Here is an 18,929-nt window from a genome sequence, read left to right as displayed (position 1 = left end):
TACCTCTTTTTCATCTCTAGTAACTGGTTATTGAGTACTGATCTCTCCTCTTCCAGCTACAACACAAACACAAAAAGCCCACAGTTAATACATGAAGAATTATTTCCTTATTATATCAGAATATCATGTTCATAAAACAATATGGGAGAGGCTACAGAGTACACACATCCTTACAGTGATTGATTTTCTTCTAGGACAAACCAGGCACAGACACAGATCATTTAGTGATCAGTGTTAGCTGGTGAGGGGCTGTCACAGCTTTAAGAGGTGTGAAGCACAGCAGCAGAACACCTCTTGCCCCACGCACACCACAGAGAACTGTAAGTGTCTGCATTCCCAGCTGTCAAGTTTCATTCTGTATTGATGAATTACTGGATTTGCTTTTGACCTGGATAATTGTACTATTGAATCCCTGGATTTGCTATTGTAACAGCCTGGATACCAGTACTAATCTGTACTGGTTTCTGTACCACTGTATAGACATGAATTATTTATCCCTAGAGCTGTTATCTGGTGTCTGTTACTGCATCCCAAACCTGTGACTCTGCAGGGCCCTCAGAACCAGGAACAACTTCCACTTTTCAGTGTCCCTGGGGCAGGGTCCAAACAGACGGGCACACACAACAAGCAAATCAACAAAATCCACCAACCAGATGTAGCAATCACATCAAAACCACAAAGCCCCAACACAGAAGACACACTGAAGTAACTGAGAATGTTAGAATTAAGTATTTTTAAGGTCATTCTTTTTTCCCCACCACTCCATCTCTTTTCTCTCCTTTCTGCTTGCTCAGTGCCCATTCACTCCTGAATAGCCTTCAGTGCTTGTGAGATGCCCCACAACTCAGAGCACAAATCTTGCATCCCTCATCCTTTTTGTTTTCCTGGTTGGCTGTGGAGAGATGATAGATTTTTGTGTAGAACAAGACAGAAGTGGATGTCAGAGACAAGTAAAGAACAGCAACTTGTTAAGTCTGCTCTCTCTCTTGCCCTGGAGCAGGCTCCTCATGTACCTTTAACAAAAGATGGTGCAGCACAGCTGATAGATGTTTCTATAGTTTTCCAGTGAAGTTAAAATGCCTGGGCAAGTCTGAAGCTCTGAAATGCCACAGCAAATACTCTGAAGCCAGCAAAGCTTCCCGAGCTCAGTATCTATCTGACTAGGAATCTTTAACTAATTACACACAGCTAATTATTTATGAATCGATATAAAAAACCACCCCTAGCATCTTTAGGCACTTTAACCTTTAGATGTCAGGATAAATCATTCATGAAAGAGTATTCATTAATTTTGCAAAGTGTGTCACATGCAGCCACAGATTCACTAACCCAATTGACTAGCAGCACACTTAGAATTTATAGTTACCATAGTGACTGCTCAAAATACTTAAAACATATGCTTGCTATCTTTCTTACTGCATTTTAATAGACATACACAGAAACTCAGACTGAAGCAATGCTACATTCTGTGCTTTCTTCCCTATTGTCCAGTTTTTCAGCATCAGCTGTATGAAATACAGCTCCACAAGCAATACTGGTCTAAGACATCTTCTTTCTCAGCATCAGCACTCATTCTCTTAAACCCAAATGAGCAGTTTTCATAGCAACATTCTTCAGTTCCATAGTCAGCCTGAAGCAATGAAGTCCAAACAGTGCTGAAACTCAGTGCCTAAATACAGAGTGTGTTCAGAATAAAAGAGTTGTAGAATCAGTGTGAATGTGCTAACCTGAGAAAGGGCTAGCAGTGCCAGAACCTGGTTGAATCAAAGGCTGAACAAGTTGATTTTAAGTTTAGGTTTAATGCAGATCCAGAGGAAACATGAAAAAAGTTGCATTCTGAAGGATAAGAGCAGGTCTCCATCAGACTGAAAAGGATGATTAGCACTGGTCAGCACTTTATTTGCTCCACAGAATGCTCTCTAGGAGGATATCCGTTTTCCACTCAAGGAACCAAGAGATCTAACAGTTCTGGGCATACACTGCACATCTCATCAATAAGAATTGAACAGTACTGAGCTCATTGTGTAACACCTGGAAGGGAACCTGCATTCTACATGACACTATTTTGCCTTTGCTCCTTCTGCCAAGGCAAAATTCCCTGGAACAACCAAGGCCTCTCCCAGGCTGTTAAGAGGCCATACAGTTCAATGGATCAAATATGACATTTAAGAAATGCAATAGCACTCCCACATACCCAAAGTTCACACTGGAAATTGGAAGGTAAACAGGCTGTTTCTCAAGCTCTAGCAGACCTTCCAAATCTTAGTTATGGGAGCCATCCTGCTATGGACAGAAAAGGTCATGGTGAAAGTGAACTGAGAATGTTCCTGTTTGCCAGGTGATCGGCTCTTTGAGCTTCACAGACCTGGCACTGAGATTGGATCCCTGCTGACAGAATCCACAGGCAGGTAGGATGGAGACACCAAGACTGCTCTGCGAGTTCATCTAGAAACTACCTGAGGCCACAGTGAGACTGCATTCACCTCTGCCAGCCTCCGTGGGCTGAAGGGCCCCTTCCTTCAAGGACTTTCTGACTGGCTACTTAGGATAGGCAGAAAGATTTGAGCGATGTCGCTGATTCCTTTTCAAGTTACAACTCTTTCAAAAAAATAACAGGTTGCCTCAAAGATTCTGAAATAATTTAAGAAAATATGTGGGAGTGGGGAGCAGAGCTCCCACTGGCTGTTTAGGATGACAGCATTCTGTTATCACATCACTACTCAGATGCATCATGACTCAGTGGCTGAGCCCACACGTCTGGGACTCAGGCTAATCATCTCCAAAGGCTCTTCAGGATGAAGAAGCTCATGCATTACTCCTAGCAGCAGCCAAAAGGATTTAGAAACTTGCTAGATCTGTAGTTACTCATCCTCAGTATTTCAAAGCAGGTTAGGTTCCTTAGGGGGAAAAGCCAGCCTCTTGGCCTCAAAAGTGTTAGCCTGTGTTACAGGATGGAAGACATCTGTTCCACTGCCACTGAGAGCAAGACACCCATTTCTGCAGAAGAGCTCTCTCAGCCAGTACACAAAGCCATGCTCCACTCTTGCCTTTAATCTAGATGTTCCTTAGATGCCTTCATGGTGTTATCATGAGAAATGCTCCACAAGAAATGAAACCACCATATGTAATGGCTGTAAATCTAATATCTCTCTAGCAAATACCAGTCTTGTAAGCTGTATAACTAAGCACACACTTTAAGATTCCAATGTGTCCAAGTGTAATATTAAAAAAAAAAAAGTGTTTTTTCCTATAAACTGTAACAAAAAAAAACAACAACCTCACATAAATTCTAGTCCTCCAGTAGCCAATACCTGACTGCAGCACTGTTCATGTACATGCACAGTATCAGGTCTAAGTAAGCATATACATGCACAGTGCTTTTTATAGACTCTAAACAAGTAGTTTTAAATAGTATTCTGAAAGACATTCTAAATATTCTTTCTTTTCATGGGAACAGAGAGCAGGAATAAGGAGAAGAATTAAATAGATTTCTTTAGTACTGCTTAGATGGAGATTTCATAGTTGTATAATAAAAGTATTCCTGACAGAAATAGAAAGTGTCTGCTAATACATTTGGCTAAATCATATTTAACTTATGCTTATTTCCAAGCCTCCTAAGTATCCTTTGTAGGTTACACAACCTTCTGTTAGCCTGCAGTACTAACCTCCCAGTGCAGGTGGTTTCCAAATTTATTTTAAAACATTCTCAGAACAACTCATCTTTCAATCACAAGCATGCAGTGCAACGTCACCCAGACATCAATGGAAACAGCACGTACCACACTTTCACCACACATCAGGAAACGTTCCAGCCACTCTACCTTCTGATGACTTGTGACTTCGTCCCTGCTTCTGCCCAGCTCCTCGGCAAGTTTCACGTTCTCCTCTTGCAAAGCTGCAAGCTGCTGGGACTTCTGAGCAGCTGCCAGCTTCAGCGCTTCGCTGTGAGGACAGAGAGTGCATTGTTACCATAGGAACGAGGGAGGCAAGAAAAAACTGTGGGAGAGAATCAGCTTCACAGCTTGGAAAAATACATCTAGGTCACGTGCCTGGTGGGACTGATAATAAAGGTGACGAGCCATACCTCGCTGCACACGGATAGGTTTAACCCCAAAAAGAGACAGCAGCACAAAATTACTCCCTTCTCCTTTAAACGCATCAGAACTCAGGGAAATGCAGGGAAAACTCAGTCTGCTGGTTCTGCACATTTCCAGTGGTTATCGAGCACTTGGATTTAGGAATATCCCTCACAGGAGCTGCTGCTGAGCTGCACAGCCCAGACACGCTCAGAAATGAACGTGGCTGAGTACTCTGCAGTTAAAGCATGAGAACTGGTTTTAAAAACAAAAAAAGCTCACAGTCTCTCAGCACTCCCTGCAAGGTTTGCCACCCAAATAACCAAGAACGTGTGAGATTGTGGGGTCAGCTGCTCTGTTCTTGTTATTTTTCACGTACAAAACCAAACAACAAAACAAAAGCTGAAGTATGTCTGCAGGTTTCATTTTGCTATTAATATATGTTGTTTCCTTAAAGTAAGTTATTTTTAATTTGTTTTTGCCTGCCTGGGGGACAAGTGACTAACCTAAGTTCTTACAATATTTGAGTATATCTTAAAAAAAATGAAAAAAGTTTGCTTAACTTCAATAAATGGGAACTTTTATGACTGGGTTTTGTTTTCATAAAAAGGAGTCTCAGTGCTCCTATGTGCCAATATTACATAGAGTTAAACCCTGACTAGAATATTAAAAATACTTGTTTAGCTGTGGGAGGCAGGGGAACCCAGGAGTCAGAAACCTACTCAAGTGCTTCAAAACAGAGGAACTCTATGGGCTGTTACTGAACACAGTTAAACAAAAGGAAGTCTGATTTACCTTTAGAATGTAGCATGTAACACGACTTAAGATTTTCCAACCATTTCTCCAACCCCTGATCTCCAGCTACACCACTAGAGTAGCTAGTTTTCTACTTCTTGACCAGTTCTCAAGCCACCTAGATTTGGATGAAGCTGGCTGGCTCTCCTCACTGGATGCTGATTCAAGTGACCTTGGTATGCATATACCTGCTGACACAGGCACATGCCCGTCTGTAACCATGACTGTTTGTTCAAACTAGTCTGCTCTTGAAAAAATTACAGTCTAATATATTTTTTCCATGAAATCAGTCTGCTAGCCCCATGCAGCCCCAGCATTACAGCAGCTGGTCTAGAAATGATTGTTTTGCTTTGGCATTTCCCACGAGCTTGGAGGCAGGCAGAAACTGCAGAATGAAATCCCACCTTTCTTCTGTGGGGTTGCTCTCTATTCAGGCAGCTTTTTAAAAGCAAGTTAAGAATGGTCACACATAAAGAAACTAAGTATTCATTCTGCCTGCTGATTTCCTTTGTGTCCTGCCTTGACCTCAGAGCAGTGGTGAGAACTGTCACACAATGACTTATGGAACTAATAATAATTAATCATAGATGCTCTTATCTATCAGTCCAAATTCTACATTCCAGCTCTCAGTGTGCAGGCAGGCAGGAATGCAGATTTGTGATTTCATGCGTAACATCTCAGAGCTGTGGGACCTGCAGCTCCTGGACAGCAGTAACAACATGGCTGGGCTTTTGTTCATAGCAGCACACAGCTTTGGTACAACAATACTGCACATACAGATTACTCTGTGCCAGATGCTTTGCAGTTACTCTATGTGCAATGCTACACATTACAGTACATAAGCAACAGTTTCTCAAATGATAAGTGATCAACTCTGATTTTACATATTTATATACGTGGCATTTGTATGGTACCAGTTAGAAAACAAGAGCACAGTGTGGCAAGTGGAGTAAACTGGATATTGTCATCATGAGAAATAAAAACAGAGCCCAATTTTCTATGAACAGTATCTCTTAAAACTACTTGATGCTCCAAGTATACTTACAAGGAAATACTGTTTGGATGTGATAACAATTAAGCTTTTAAAACAATTTAGTGCCCTCAGGTGGCAGAGTTAGATACTTCTTCCAACAAACAAATTATTTCAAAGCTCGAATGAAGGATTTGTTCATAACATTTAGAAACTCAGGAGCAATATTCCAATTTCAAACTATATGCCTGCCAAGACAGTATCTGATTTTGATTAAATATCTGCTTTCTAAATAAGGATACCAGAGCAGTACTGAATTACTTCTTTTTTTTTTTTTTTAAGAAAGGTAAATGTAACTACAAAATAATGGTTTAACAAACATACACTGAAATACTTACAATTCTTTTTTAAGTTCTTCCACTTTCCTGTTCTCCAGGTTCAGGAGCTCCTTTGATTTAGTGAGTTCCTCTTCATTTTTCAAGTTGTTTTGCTTAAGCATGTCCAACTTGAAGAGAAAAAAATACCAATTACACAAAAGAACTATGCTGTCTTCAGGTGCATCACTTAGAAAAGTATTCAGGAAGACAGAGGCTGGAGCTGAGCTGTTCCTTTTTGTCATTTTTGTTCATTAAATTAATTCAGACCATTTGTACTGAGAAGCGTTTGTCCAACAGAAAAGGTTGAGCCCTTCTGAATTCGAGTTCAGAGCACAAAGAATTCAATCTCCTCTTCAGAGCAGCTTACAGTAATCTGATGTATGGACACTGGTATAAAAGGTAAAGCTCCAAAGCACCTCCATTTTAAATGCTATGCATCTCAAAGCTTTTTTTTTTTTTTTTTTTTTTGTTAATAACTCAATACTGCATGTTGAAATTAGCTCTTCCCTTTGATATTTAGTCCTCTAAAACAACTGATAAGAAGTTCTCCTTTACCATACCTTAATTTCTGAGAAACAGAAGGCTGAATGTTCTGCTTGCAACCATAAGAAATCAATTCCTTCCAGAGGTCCTGTTGCACAGGTCAGATTGTTGTTTATCTATTTACTGAGCTTGCATTTACCAGTGAAATCCCACAGGCTTGTGAACCTTATTTGTTTGCATTCACTGACACATTATATTACATAACAGATAATCTTCAGCCACTCTCATGGCATTACAGGACCCTGTGCTTGATTTTCTTTTTTTTTTTTAATCCCAAAAGGAACTCCTGCCATTACTAACGTCATTGCTTTTAATTCTCGAGCCATCAGATCTCCTTGGAAAACATTACTGTTTCTGAACAAGCTGTGGCACTTAGGTTAGCCCAGCTGTCCACTACCATTAGGAGAGCTGCACAAGACAAAATGATGATCAAAAAGAGGCAACAGAGTGCTCCACATCTGCAGAAATGCTGCCAGCTGGACGTCAGATGAAGATATTCTGGGGCCCAAGAGTGCAGAGGAGATTGGTGAGGACATTCTCCCTTCAAACCCTGATGGATGACAAAGTGGCAGGGCACAGACTGAACAACAGGTGCTTAGAGGAATGCTGTACTTGTTGGAGTGCGAGTTCTTTGGGACAGCTGTGCTCGTGCTTTTGTGCAGCACACTTCACTGCAGTGTGAGGCTGCACCCAACACAACGTCAGGGAACCAAAGCATCAGTTTGAGTTGTATTTCATACCAGAAAGTGACCAAAGCCTAGAACATAGATTTCACACACTACATAGACACTGCGAGAAAGGTCCAAATCACTCACAAGCTAGGCAATACTTTTCATATAAAAGCATTTAAATATGATTACTTCATTCTGCAGCTTCTCGTTTGTCTGTCTCGAGTTCTCCAAAGATGCCAAAGTTTCAATCTTTTCTTGGTGAATGGCATCCTTCTCTTTGGTCACCTTCTCCATGGTCTGTAAAACTTCTTCTGCTCTTTTGTCAGCCTGTGGATAAAGGGGGATGGAATGAAAGAAAGTATTACCAGTGGGACATCTGAAAGCAAAAGAGGAACCACAATACTTTATGCACAGCTCTATTGTTTGCCAGCTGCTTTCCAATTAAACACGGACTTCAACAGGAATGTACTTGCATTCTGAAGCTGCATAAAGTATAAAAAGAAGTGGTCATCAGTAGATTCACTTCCATGCAGAAATTGATTGGAATCTCATACTTGTGTCACCACTGAGGAATAGCATCTCTTCTTTTTAATTACCTGGGTTTCTATTTACCGCCGCTGTGATGGCTCTTAGATTTCTGAACACTTTAGAGAGTAGTAGCTCAGTAGATATTCACTTCCAACAGACCGCTCCATTTTCAGAAAATGTGAAATTATAAAAAATGCTACAGATGTGAGAACAAGTTAAAAACTAAATAGCAAATAAAGCCAATCACATTGTTTTAGTGTTCTTCATTATGCCCTCATAAAATGAAATAATTCCTACGTATATTTTAGCATCTAGGCAGGCATAATGCATTCCTGTAGGATATCTTGATTCCATTTTGCATTAAAAATGATTTTATGGCCTTCAAGCCAAAGTAAAATTCAAATTTCTGTTCAGAATTTGTTGGTGGTGAATACAAAACACTTTTGTGAATAAAAAGAACACAATGGTTGCCAATATCTAAAAGTCCTACATTGCAAATTTAAATGGTTCTCCTGCATTGTTTTCTTAATCCAATGACATTTACAGCAGCAGGAGATTGTTTTATACTTTTGGAGTAACTCAGATTTGTATTTTGTTGCAATTCCTCTCCAGCTCTTAAGCTGCAAAGTACTTTGACAGAGGAACTGCCCAGCTTTCCCAACAGATTCAGAAAACAAAACTTCCTTTTATTCACAGTTTATGTTGTTTTCTTGCAACATTCAGCAACAACATAGGCTCCGATATTTAGGAATTATTTAAAAATAAATGTTATAATTGAAGTGTCTTTCAGATTCACAACCTGAAAAAAATCCAAGCTAATGACATCAAAATTCCAGTCTGTTCATACCGAGGTGAAGTGCTGATTGTGCAATGAAGTGCAGAGAGAAAACCATTGAGTTAGTGCTCAGTATTAGTATAACCATACTTGATTGTTTATGTATTTCAATACCTCAATTTTTTGCATAAATGTTTGGGCCTGGAGAGTCTCTATTTCTCTTAGTTTCAAAGCCAGATTGCTCATCTCCTCCAGCAGCAGCTTATGTTTTTCCTCAGAGTACAGCAGTCTGCAGGAGAAGTCTGCATCAGTTTGCTCTAGAAGTTCCACTACTTTCTCACGCAGTTTGCAATATTCCTTGGACAATTTCTCCTTCTCTTTTATTATTTCTTCATTAATGATGACCAGGCTCTTCCACTCAGCATGCAGACTTTCATTTTCCTGAACTAACTCCATTTTCTCCTTCTCTGTTGCCTCATATTTGTGCTGAAGTTCATCTAGCATCACAGAGACAAAGCTGTGCATGTCCTCAAGCTCTGCTTTTGATACAGACAGGGAAGTAAAGTCACTCTTCAGTTGCTCAATTTTGGACGCCAGCTGCTCTGTTTCTGTACAGAGAACCTTTTTTTCTTTAATTACTTCCTCCAGTTTAGCTTCAGATTTTTCTTTTTCCTGAACCAAAAGCTCTTTCTCAGTCAGAAATTCTTTATTTTTCTCTCTCATCACTTCCATCTCCTTCTCTAAGAAACTGATGTTGTTTTGTAGCTCCGCACATTCCAACAAAAAGGATTCCTTATCCAATATTCTAGCTTTCTTTTCTACGGTTAAGTTTTCTTTCATATTCTCAACCTCATCAGTTAATTTCTGGCATTTATCTTGTAATTCCGTCCTCTCTCTGTTCAGTATTTCTATATCAGAGGAACTGAATGAAGATGACAGGACCTGCTTGGCAAGTGATACAGCAGCCAGTTCGTTTTCCAATGTTCTTCTGGCATCCTGGGCCTCCTTCAGAAGATCTGAAAGGTCACTTTTACAGGCTATCAGCTCTTGATTTTCTAGATTCTTCTCCTTTAGTTCTTCCTCGAGAGCTTCAATGGAAACCTTGAGTGTGGTATTCTCTTGGACCAGAACACTGTTGGCTGAGAAATCCAGCTCCTGTTCTCTCTTCATACCAGAAACAGCATTTTCAAGAGACTTCTTCTCATCAACAAGCTCAAAGTATTTTCTCTCCAACTCATCCTTCTCTCGCAGAAGAGCTTCATTGTGCTTTTCAAATTGCAGTGACTTAGAAAAAACAGATTCCTTTTCCAAGTTCAATTCATTTATCTTCTCGGTGAAGGCTCTCTCAGCAAGCACAGCATCTGCTGTGGCCTTAGCGAGCTTTTCAGTAACTGCCTTATTTTCATTTAGAAGTTTCTCCCTTTCAGCCAGGAGCCTTTGTTCTGATGCAGAAAGAGCCTCTTGAAGCAAATGAATACGTTCAGAGTTAGATGTCTCTCTTGAGGATTTCATTTCCTCAAGAAAACTAGAGAGCTTAGAAAGGGAAGCCTTCAGCTCCATATTGTCTTTTGTCATCTTTTCAAGTTTCTCATGTTCAGTCTCTAGTTCTGTTTGCATCTCATCTCTTCTCACTTTTATTGCCTGTTTTTCACTAACAGTATTGGCCAAACTCACACACAGCTCTTCTCTGCTTTTAAGGAGCATCTCCTTCTCAGACTGCAGACTCTGGTTTGTCTGCAGCAGGCAGTCAATTTGGGTTTTTAAGGCTGTGTGTGTACTTTTAAGATCCCAGTATTTTTCTTGGGCTGAATCTCTCTCTGCAGTCAGAGTTGACACTTCTTGTAGTAGCTCTTTTTGATTTCTAGCCAAGTCATCATAAGAACTTTGCAGTTTCTGAATTACATCATCTTTGTCTTTAATGACTGCATCATTCTCTTCCAAAAGCTTCTTCTGATAACGCTGCAGTTCCTCCTGTTCCTTGATATGTTTCTGACATGCCACATCCATAGAATCTTTGTTGGCCTGTAGTTCTTTCAACTGCTGGAGCAAGGCTGACTCTGAAGACCGGAGAGCATCATTTTCTTGAGTTACCTTTAGAAGATCTGTCTGTGCAGTCTCTATTTCAGAGAGCAATCTGCTTTTCTCAGAAATCAGTGCTACCTTTTCTGTGCTTTCCTGACGACTTTTGGCCTCAGCTTCTTCTTTCTGCTTTAGAATTTTTTTATTTTCTGAATTAAGCTCTTCATTTTTTGTCCAAAGCTCTTCTCCGTCTTTCTCAACTAACAAAATCTTTGACTCCATCTCTAGATGCTGTGATAACAATGACTCTTTCTCTAATTTTAGAGTATTCCTCTCCTGTGCCAGTGTCTCTTTTTCTGATATTAAATCCCTCATCTTGTCTGACATTAGTTCAATCTCTTTTCTGGCTGATGCTAACACAGAGCTCAAGGACTAAAGAAATAAAGTCAGGGAGAAGGGAAAACAAAAATGAAGTCAAGCAGACAAATGAGAAATGTGGATTAAGGGCAAACAGTGCTATTGTGACTTAAGTTTTCTACAAAACTGTATATATTCTGGCACACAGCCCCTCTGCAGACTAAACTGTTGACAACCCACCAATGATATTTCATTATAAAACATCCACAAGAAAATATTTTGGTGGTTACATTAAAAATATCATAGTTTGAAGGCTACTCTATACAAAACCTCATCATGTTTTTTAAACTGCTCTCAGTGACTTTTCTGAATGAAAATTGCTCACAAAGAAGAGCTACAGAATGTTTTCATCAGAATCTAAGTTAAAATGTACATTACATGCTACCTTCAATTCCCAAAGTAACCTTCTGTAATTAATTCTCCTCAAGATTCTGCCCAAGAAATATTGCCAAAACACCACATAAGTGATGTACCTAAAAGTTGACTTATTTGCCAATTAATATACTGAACATTTTGCTGAAACATAAAACATTATAGCCACTAGCTAATCTGGGATGAAAGCAGTAATGTCAAAGAAACAGGAGACAAAATGTAAATTATTCAAGTCAATATTCATACCAAATAGCTGTACATAACACAGGATCATACTACAGAGCAAAATTTCAAGTGTGTAACACCTTTAAATGAAGTATTTCACAACATATTTTAATTAAAATTCATGCGTTTGTAACACCGAGAATAATATCTGGCTCTAACCTACTGTACTGAATCAAGTATCTACAAACATAAAGTGGCAATGTCAAAGAATCATACTTCATCTAGAGACAATAACCAGCTGATTGTGTGTGCTTCATTTCCCTAATCAACATTAACCTACCGTGGAAAAATTCAAACACTGCAAATAAACTACTAGAAAATGGTGAAGCCAGGAAAAAAAACGAATCAATGAGTCACTGAAATCAAAGATTTGAATTTGAAATTACTTGCAAAGTAAGAAAGTATACATACTTTAGCCTGTTCTGCTTGCTTTTTCAGCTCCTCAGCCTGTGTTTCCAACTCATCATTTTTCTTTTGTGCAGTTTTCAGTGCCTCTTCTGCATCCAACAAGTTCTGCTTAAACCCTTTGATATCTGCATCGTGTTTGGTGATCATCTCAGAAGTTTCTTTTTCATACTTTGCCTGAAGATCCTTATACTGATTTTCACTGGTCTCCATTTGCTTTTTCTAATAGAAAATAAAACAGTTGGAACACAGACGCAGTGGTACATCACAGTAAGTATTCTCAATATAGTTAGCTAGTGCTTTTTAAACTTCTTACCATGTCCATTAGTTGATCCTGCATTTTTTTCAGCTCTTCTTGATGAGTCTTGAGAGTTTCTTGCTGACTCTGCTCAGCTTTCTGTGCTGTCTGTTCCACATTTTTCTGAAGCTGAACAGCCTTTTCATTTGCTTTTGTAAGCTCAAGTTGTATTTGCTCCAACTGCCTAAAAAGACCAAATAAAAGAACATTACTTTTAGCTGACAGCATGACAAACTCTGAGGTAAAAGACTCTAAATTATGTTGAAGTCCTATATTCTGTCCAAATGTTTAGAAAGAGATTTTATTATTTACATAATTGGAAAGTTCTGCTAAATTAAATGTATGCATGCAGGAGTGAGCATTTGCTTGTGTGCACAGCAACACTTCTGCCACTTAACTCGAGCCCAGCCTGGGGTTCTGTAAAAACAGATTGTACATTGAATAGTTTTTATTTGAAAGAAACTATATTTTCTCTTGCTGGTCAAAAAAGAAACCAAAGAGTCTCTTCTGTATTCAAATAAAATAAGTTTTTTGGGTAACTAGTTATAAAGCAGAATCATGAGACAGTATACTCTTAAAGTATTCATTTATTCTGAGCTGTTAAAAGTGTATGTCACATAGAATTGTAGAAACTAAAAAACACCAAGACTCTCTTCAAGTAAATGTGAGGAGACTATTTTGATGAATTAAGTCTGATAGACTAAATTCACTTGTCATATCAATGTGACATCCAAGTGACTATCTTGCTCAGCTATTTGCAAAGAGAAAATGAACAGGGAATGCAGGAGTGAAGAATTAACATGAAAATATCTTGAAATGATGGAATACCTTTCTTTTAACCGTAGCTCATCGTTCATTTTCATAAGCTGGGCAGAGCTGTCTCCTGATGACTTCATGATCTCTGCAATATCATTTTCTAGTTTGGCTTTAGCTTCAGTCAGTTGCTGTTCTTTCTCTTCTCTCTCCTTCAGTTTAGTCTCCATCACTGAGCAAGACAGAAGTTAGTAGTCTAGTAAGCTTAAGAGAAAGGGTATGCAGAGATTAGCTAGAAGACCATAAAGAACAATAAGCAAAATTATATTGATACTACAGACCATCTGAATTATCTTTCTGAAACTAAAAATTATAATTGGTTTGAACTTTGCACTGTTAGCTGTAGCAGAAGGTTAAGAACGCTTTAGAAATAGTGGTAAAGCAACTAGTTAAAAGATCTTTGTTTCAGAAGTGATTCACTTAGCTTCAGGACACAAGAAGTTATGCTATATGTATCAGATAGAAATGAGGCAATATAACAGTAGAGACATGCACACCTCACCAACAGCATAGCAGGGAGAAACAATGCAAGCACTGTGAAGTTACAGTCATGAAATCACAGAATGGTCTGGGTTGGAAGGGACCTTACAGATAATCAAGGTTCCAACCCCAGTGCCATGAGCAGGACTGCCAGCCAACAGATCACGTTGCCCACAGCCCCATCCATCCTAGCCTTGAGCACCTCCAGGGATGGGGCACCCACAGCTTCTCTGGACAACCTGTTACAGTGCCTCCCCACCCTCACAGTGAAGAAATTTTTTCCTAATGTCTAATCTAAACCTATCCTCTTTTAGTTTAAAGCTGTTACTTCTTGTCCTATCACTATACTCTCTAAAAAATTGCTCCCCAAATTTCCTATAGGCCCCCTGTGCGTACTGGAAAGCTGCTATAAGGTCTTCTGAAGCTTCCTCTCTCTTCAGAGCAGAGCTGCTCCAGCATTTGGATCATCCTTGTGGCCCTCCCCCACACCCAACCTGTCCACACCTCTCCCAGCACAATGACTCGGTATGGGGCAGGTACTGTCCCTTGCTTACAGGGTATACGGTCATTAATTTCTTTCTAAATCAGTTTTAAATTAAGATATACAACTAGAAGGGCAGAGCAAGCCTCCAACCTGTGAGAGATAGGAAGCAGAAGATGATCAGACTAATATGCAGTCATTATGACGTCCTTATAAAGGAGAATATTAATTATGCTTCTGTTTGGTCACCAAGTCTTTGTTGGGTACCTGACCATCATCACACGATTTTGTAGCAATTTTAAAGCAGGAATTTAACTACTGATTTGGAATACACTCAGCTGGGAAATCTTTTGCCTTACTGCACTATTTCCTTAATTCAACGGTCATCTTGCTGTGTCATTATACGCAATGCCACAAAAGGCTTTCTTTTGATGGTGTATGCATTTGTGAAAGCACTGCATACTATATAAGATATGGGAAGCTGAGCAGGAGGCGTAAGAAAGCACAAAGCTGATGCATATTTCAAAATATTCCATTTCATTTCTTCCTTACCAGTCAAATTAGACTTCAGTTGTTCCAGTTCTGAAGACATGAGTGCAAACTGTTCTTCTTTTTGGTTTAGTTTTTCTATTGTTTCTAAGCAAGTAAAATTTTAAAGACAAAGTTAGTAACTACTTAGATGCAAACAATTCCACCTACTTGCAAGATATGCTGCTCTCGAGAGGACAGACTGCAAGTAACCCTGTCATTTCCCTAGCTTTTGAAACCACTGTGTTGCCAAGTTTAAATTTGAAAGAACATGAAAACTTTATTTTGCAGTATAATTTTCTGCAGCTTTTTAGTTTTCTCTTATTTCACAGCAGACATACCTTGCATAGCGCGTTGAGCGTTTTCTGCTCCATCAGCTGCACTAGTAAATTTTTCTTTCTGAAAAATGGACAAAAACCTGAGGTAAGATTTGATGTTAATAGTATAATTCAGCCACTGAACTTATATTAGGTATTCTACATGTAGAAAACAAACCATATCTATGATAGGAGTGAAAACTGAAGTTTTTGAATTACAGCTTAGCACTGATATATTCAGCAACGTAATGCAAGACTGATCCCTTGCTTCTGTTACAAGCAAGTCCCTAAGCTTTCAGAATAAGCTTTCCATCAGCTTGCATAGCAAAAGAACTGCAGACACAGCCCAGCATAAGAAACATGAGTTCTGGGCTTCTCATTTTAGGAAGCTACCCACGTTATTCAAAGGCTGCACAGTGGACATCTGCAATCCTGTGATCAATCTCATACCAGTGTCTTCCAGCTCTACCAGCAGGAAGAGAGCTAGACAGTGGAAAACAAGGAAAGATACTGAAGAAGACATTAAGTGAGACTCTGACATCTGTCAAATACTACGGCCATGGAAACATTTTATGACAAGGACAGTAAAACTAAAGGAGCACGGCTTCTGTTGCTAACTATGGTGTAGTTTTCAGGAGAATTGCACCATCCACAGAATACTTAAAAATGGGATCAGGTGAAAAATGTCTTCAAAAAACATTTGCAAGATGTTCCTATAGCGAGTATTAATTTATATAACAGGTCACACATTCCTTAATTAATAGCCTAACTTATGCTGCATGACACTTTTCATGTGGCTTAATATTTTACCTGTGATTTCTTAACAGATAATTTCTATCCAGACAAAACAGCTGATAAACACAAGTCAAGTGAGATCTTCTTTTCATTTTGAGAAGGATCCTATTTGTCATGAATCAACGCCTTTTCTTTTTGTAATAGCTTTGGAAGACTTTCCTCACTCGGAACTGATCCTCAGAATTTAATTATGCTCTCACCACAACAACCAAAATCCGAAGGAAAAAGCCAAAATTTTTGAGTATTACTCACCAAAAGTTGAAGTTCCTTTTCCAAAGAATCTTTAACTTGATTTACTGCACTCAAGTTTTTCTCAAGGTCAAGAAGCTTTTGCTCTTTGCCCTGCAGTTCTTTGGCCAGATTACTAGCCTAACAAAGATGGTTAGATGGAGTAAAATAAAATTACAAACATGAATGATAAAAACAGAGAAATTAAAAGTTGAATTTGAAGAAAATAACTATAATATTAAAATCATTGTAAGATGAATAAAATTAAAATAAAAAAAAAAGAAAAAAAGAAGAAAAAAAATGTAATGTGTTAACTGAGTGAAGCTGATTTCCACTGATGACTACATCACAGTACTGATTGGATCTTGGAACATGATTGAAATAATTGAAATGTAGTTATCTTAGATAAAACAGTTGATGGTAGACATTCTGGAGCACACTGAAACATTTCCAAACAGTTACAGAATCAGTTAAATTGGTAGTTTTGGTTCTTTACTGTTTTAATTTTTTTAACATTTAGCACTGTATGTTTCAACTGGCTGTTCACACCAATACACACACAGGGATGCCATTTTCCAAAAGATTCTGTACCTCACCCAGGATAGTGCAGAAATTCAGTGTGAGCTAAAAATATGGTGCCAACAGTCCACAAAAATCAAGTATCTTGGAACCATCTGTGAAGAGTTTAGGAGAGCAACTTCCAGCTACCTTCCCACTGCTCTTATAATTGGAGTTCTTGCTTGTCAGGTTATGTATCGATAGGGGGTTTGCCCAAAGCCCCAGAATGAAATTAAATCTCACCACTTTTATTTCTAGCTGCAGTGGCAGAACAAATTCCTAGTACTGAACAGCATCCTATCAGCCTTAAAGATACATCCAAAACACCAATGAAAAATCTTGGTAAGATATATCAAACTGCAATTTGTGCTTCAAAAATACAATGAGAAGGTCCCTGACAACACTGCTGCATACCTTTATTTTAAAGAAAAGTTCCTCCAGGATCTTTGTTTTGATTTTCATAGCACTCTGCCTCTTCCATCATCATCTTTGATGACAACAAAGGTAGTAAAGATACTGCTGGCACAAACTGAGAACACAGAATCTCTCTACAATTCAGTGTAATCATCAGAGGAAGAAAACCCACTGAACCCCACGTCACTGTGCCAATAGTTCTTGCACCAACAGTGAAAAACTTGTATATTAAGATGTAGGGTTCTTCTCCCAAATAAGCCAAAAAAGTAACCTTCTGTAACACAAAGCTTTCCACAGAGGCATGTTTTCCTTTTGCTGAGTGGTACAGACCAAGCAATACAACCTGTTCAGAGATCTGACCCAATCAACACTTTCTCTAAACCTCCTCAGATGGTACAAAGATACACTGCTAATAAAAAGTTTTTGGTTTTTTCTGTGATGAGTTTGCTACAGCAGTTTAGAGCAGTAAAAATGTAAAAACAAAAACAAAGTAAAAATAAAAGGATGGATGTTGATACAAACCTTGCTACTTCCATCAACCTTTTCAGTCTCTAAATTCTGTATCTGTTTCTCAGCTGCCTCAAGCTGCTCGCTAAGTTTCTGGATTTCCAATTTACCTTCAGAATTGGCTTTCTGAAGTGCAGCAAGGTCCAAAAGCTTTTCTTCAGAAGCTTTGATCTGTTGTGTAAGACTACCAATAAGTTTGGTTTGTTCATTGCACTTGGCTTGCAGTACATCTAGCTCCTTTACCTTTATTTCAGCTTCCTGTAATTTGTTTAAAGTGTCTTCCATTTCTACCAGATGCTGATCTTCCACACTTTCCAGTTTGGTCTTCAGGTTTTCCAGGGTTTGTTCTTTCTCCTCTGTGACCGCCTGCAATTTTGCCTTCAGAGCTTCAATCTCCTTTAAATGATGAGATTTTTCATTTTCCTGCTTCAGTTTTAAATTCGACATTTCATTTTCGTAGTCTAATTTAAGCTTCTCCATCTGAGTTTTTAACTCTGCAAATTCTGCTGTCTGAGCCCCTACACCTTTGCTGAATGAAACTTTCAGTTCTTCCATTGCTTGCTGATGGGAAGCAATTGCAGATTCCAGCTTCGATTTCCACAGTTCTATTACATCTGAATTCTCTTTGTTGGCATGATCAAGCTTAGTTTTCAATGACTCATTTTCTTTTCCCATTCTCTCATTTGAAGCTGAAAGTGTTTTGATCTCTTTTCGCAGCGCTTCTTCACTGCTTTCAAACTTCTCTTTCAGAGAGCTCATCTCGCGCTGATGCTCTTTGCCAGCTGCTGCCATTTTTTCTTGCAAAGTACTTATTTCTTGTAACAATGAAAGAGAAGTATCCACATCATCAATGTGTTTACTAGACTCTAATCTCCCTCGAAGCTCAGCTACTTCCTTCACCCGCAATGCTAGATCTCTTTCTAGTTCCATGATGCGAGATTTTTCTGATACTGTAGCCACCTATGATTAACAGCATTTTAAGAAAAGAAGAAAGAATTATAAAAGTCATAAGTTTAATACATGGAGACACTCAGACCACAGTGAAAAGAAATCACCTAGTGTAGCAAACCAACATCATTAGCCTCCTCTTACCAGCGGTTTGGATTATGATACCTCTGAGCTTCACTGCCAACTCCTATTTCTAAGGAAATGCTAAAGAATGCTTAAGAAAATACTGCTTTTATTTGGAAGGCTGTGAAACAAGACCAACTGTTAATTCATTTATGCATAAATTATCACTTAAAGAAAGAAAATGTACAGATGCCCACATCTTCCTATTATGTGCATATTATGTTCTCCTTAAAGATGGAGTTCATTTAAACTCATTTTTCTGAAGT

General features: G+C 38.8%; 1 protein-coding gene across 7 annotated transcripts in view; it reads right to left on the bottom strand.

The window, feature by feature from the left end:
• CLIP1 (CAP-Gly domain containing linker protein 1) overlaps window positions 1-18,929 on the bottom strand; it is a 62,791-nt gene that overhangs the window by 7,570 nt on the left and 36,292 nt on the right. For 3 of the 7 annotated variants that reach the window (XM_090152749.1, XM_090152750.1, XM_090152751.1), the window contains 11 exons: window positions 17,608-18,552; window positions 16,138-16,254; window positions 15,115-15,172; window positions 14,798-14,881; window positions 13,300-13,456; window positions 12,490-12,655; window positions 12,180-12,395; window positions 7,622-7,759; window positions 6,240-6,346; window positions 3,822-3,942; window positions 4-56 (listed from right to left, as the gene is read on the bottom strand). In XM_090152749.1, the coding sequence (XP_090008875.1) occupies window positions 4-56; window positions 3,822-3,942; window positions 6,240-6,346; window positions 7,622-7,759; window positions 12,180-12,395; window positions 12,490-12,655; window positions 13,300-13,456; window positions 14,798-14,881; window positions 15,115-15,172; window positions 16,138-16,254; window positions 17,608-18,552 (2,162 nt within the window). Of the gene's footprint in view, window positions 1-3; window positions 57-3,779; window positions 3,943-6,239; window positions 6,347-7,621; window positions 7,760-8,909; window positions 11,187-12,179; window positions 12,396-12,489; window positions 12,656-13,299; window positions 13,457-14,797; window positions 14,882-15,114; window positions 15,173-16,137; window positions 16,255-17,607; window positions 18,553-18,929 lie in introns of all 7 variants that reach the window. The other 4 variants (XM_090152745.1, XM_090152746.1, XM_090152747.1 and 1 more) reach the window with 2 other exon arrangements.

Source organism: Phasianus colchicus, chromosome 18 (genome assembly GCF_987193195.1).
Source record: "Phasianus colchicus chromosome 18, bPhaCol1.hap1.1, whole genome shotgun sequence".
Taxonomy (NCBI): Eukaryota; Metazoa; Chordata; class Aves; order Galliformes; family Phasianidae; genus Phasianus; species Phasianus colchicus.
This window is presented reverse-complemented; position numbering and strand designations above follow the sequence as displayed.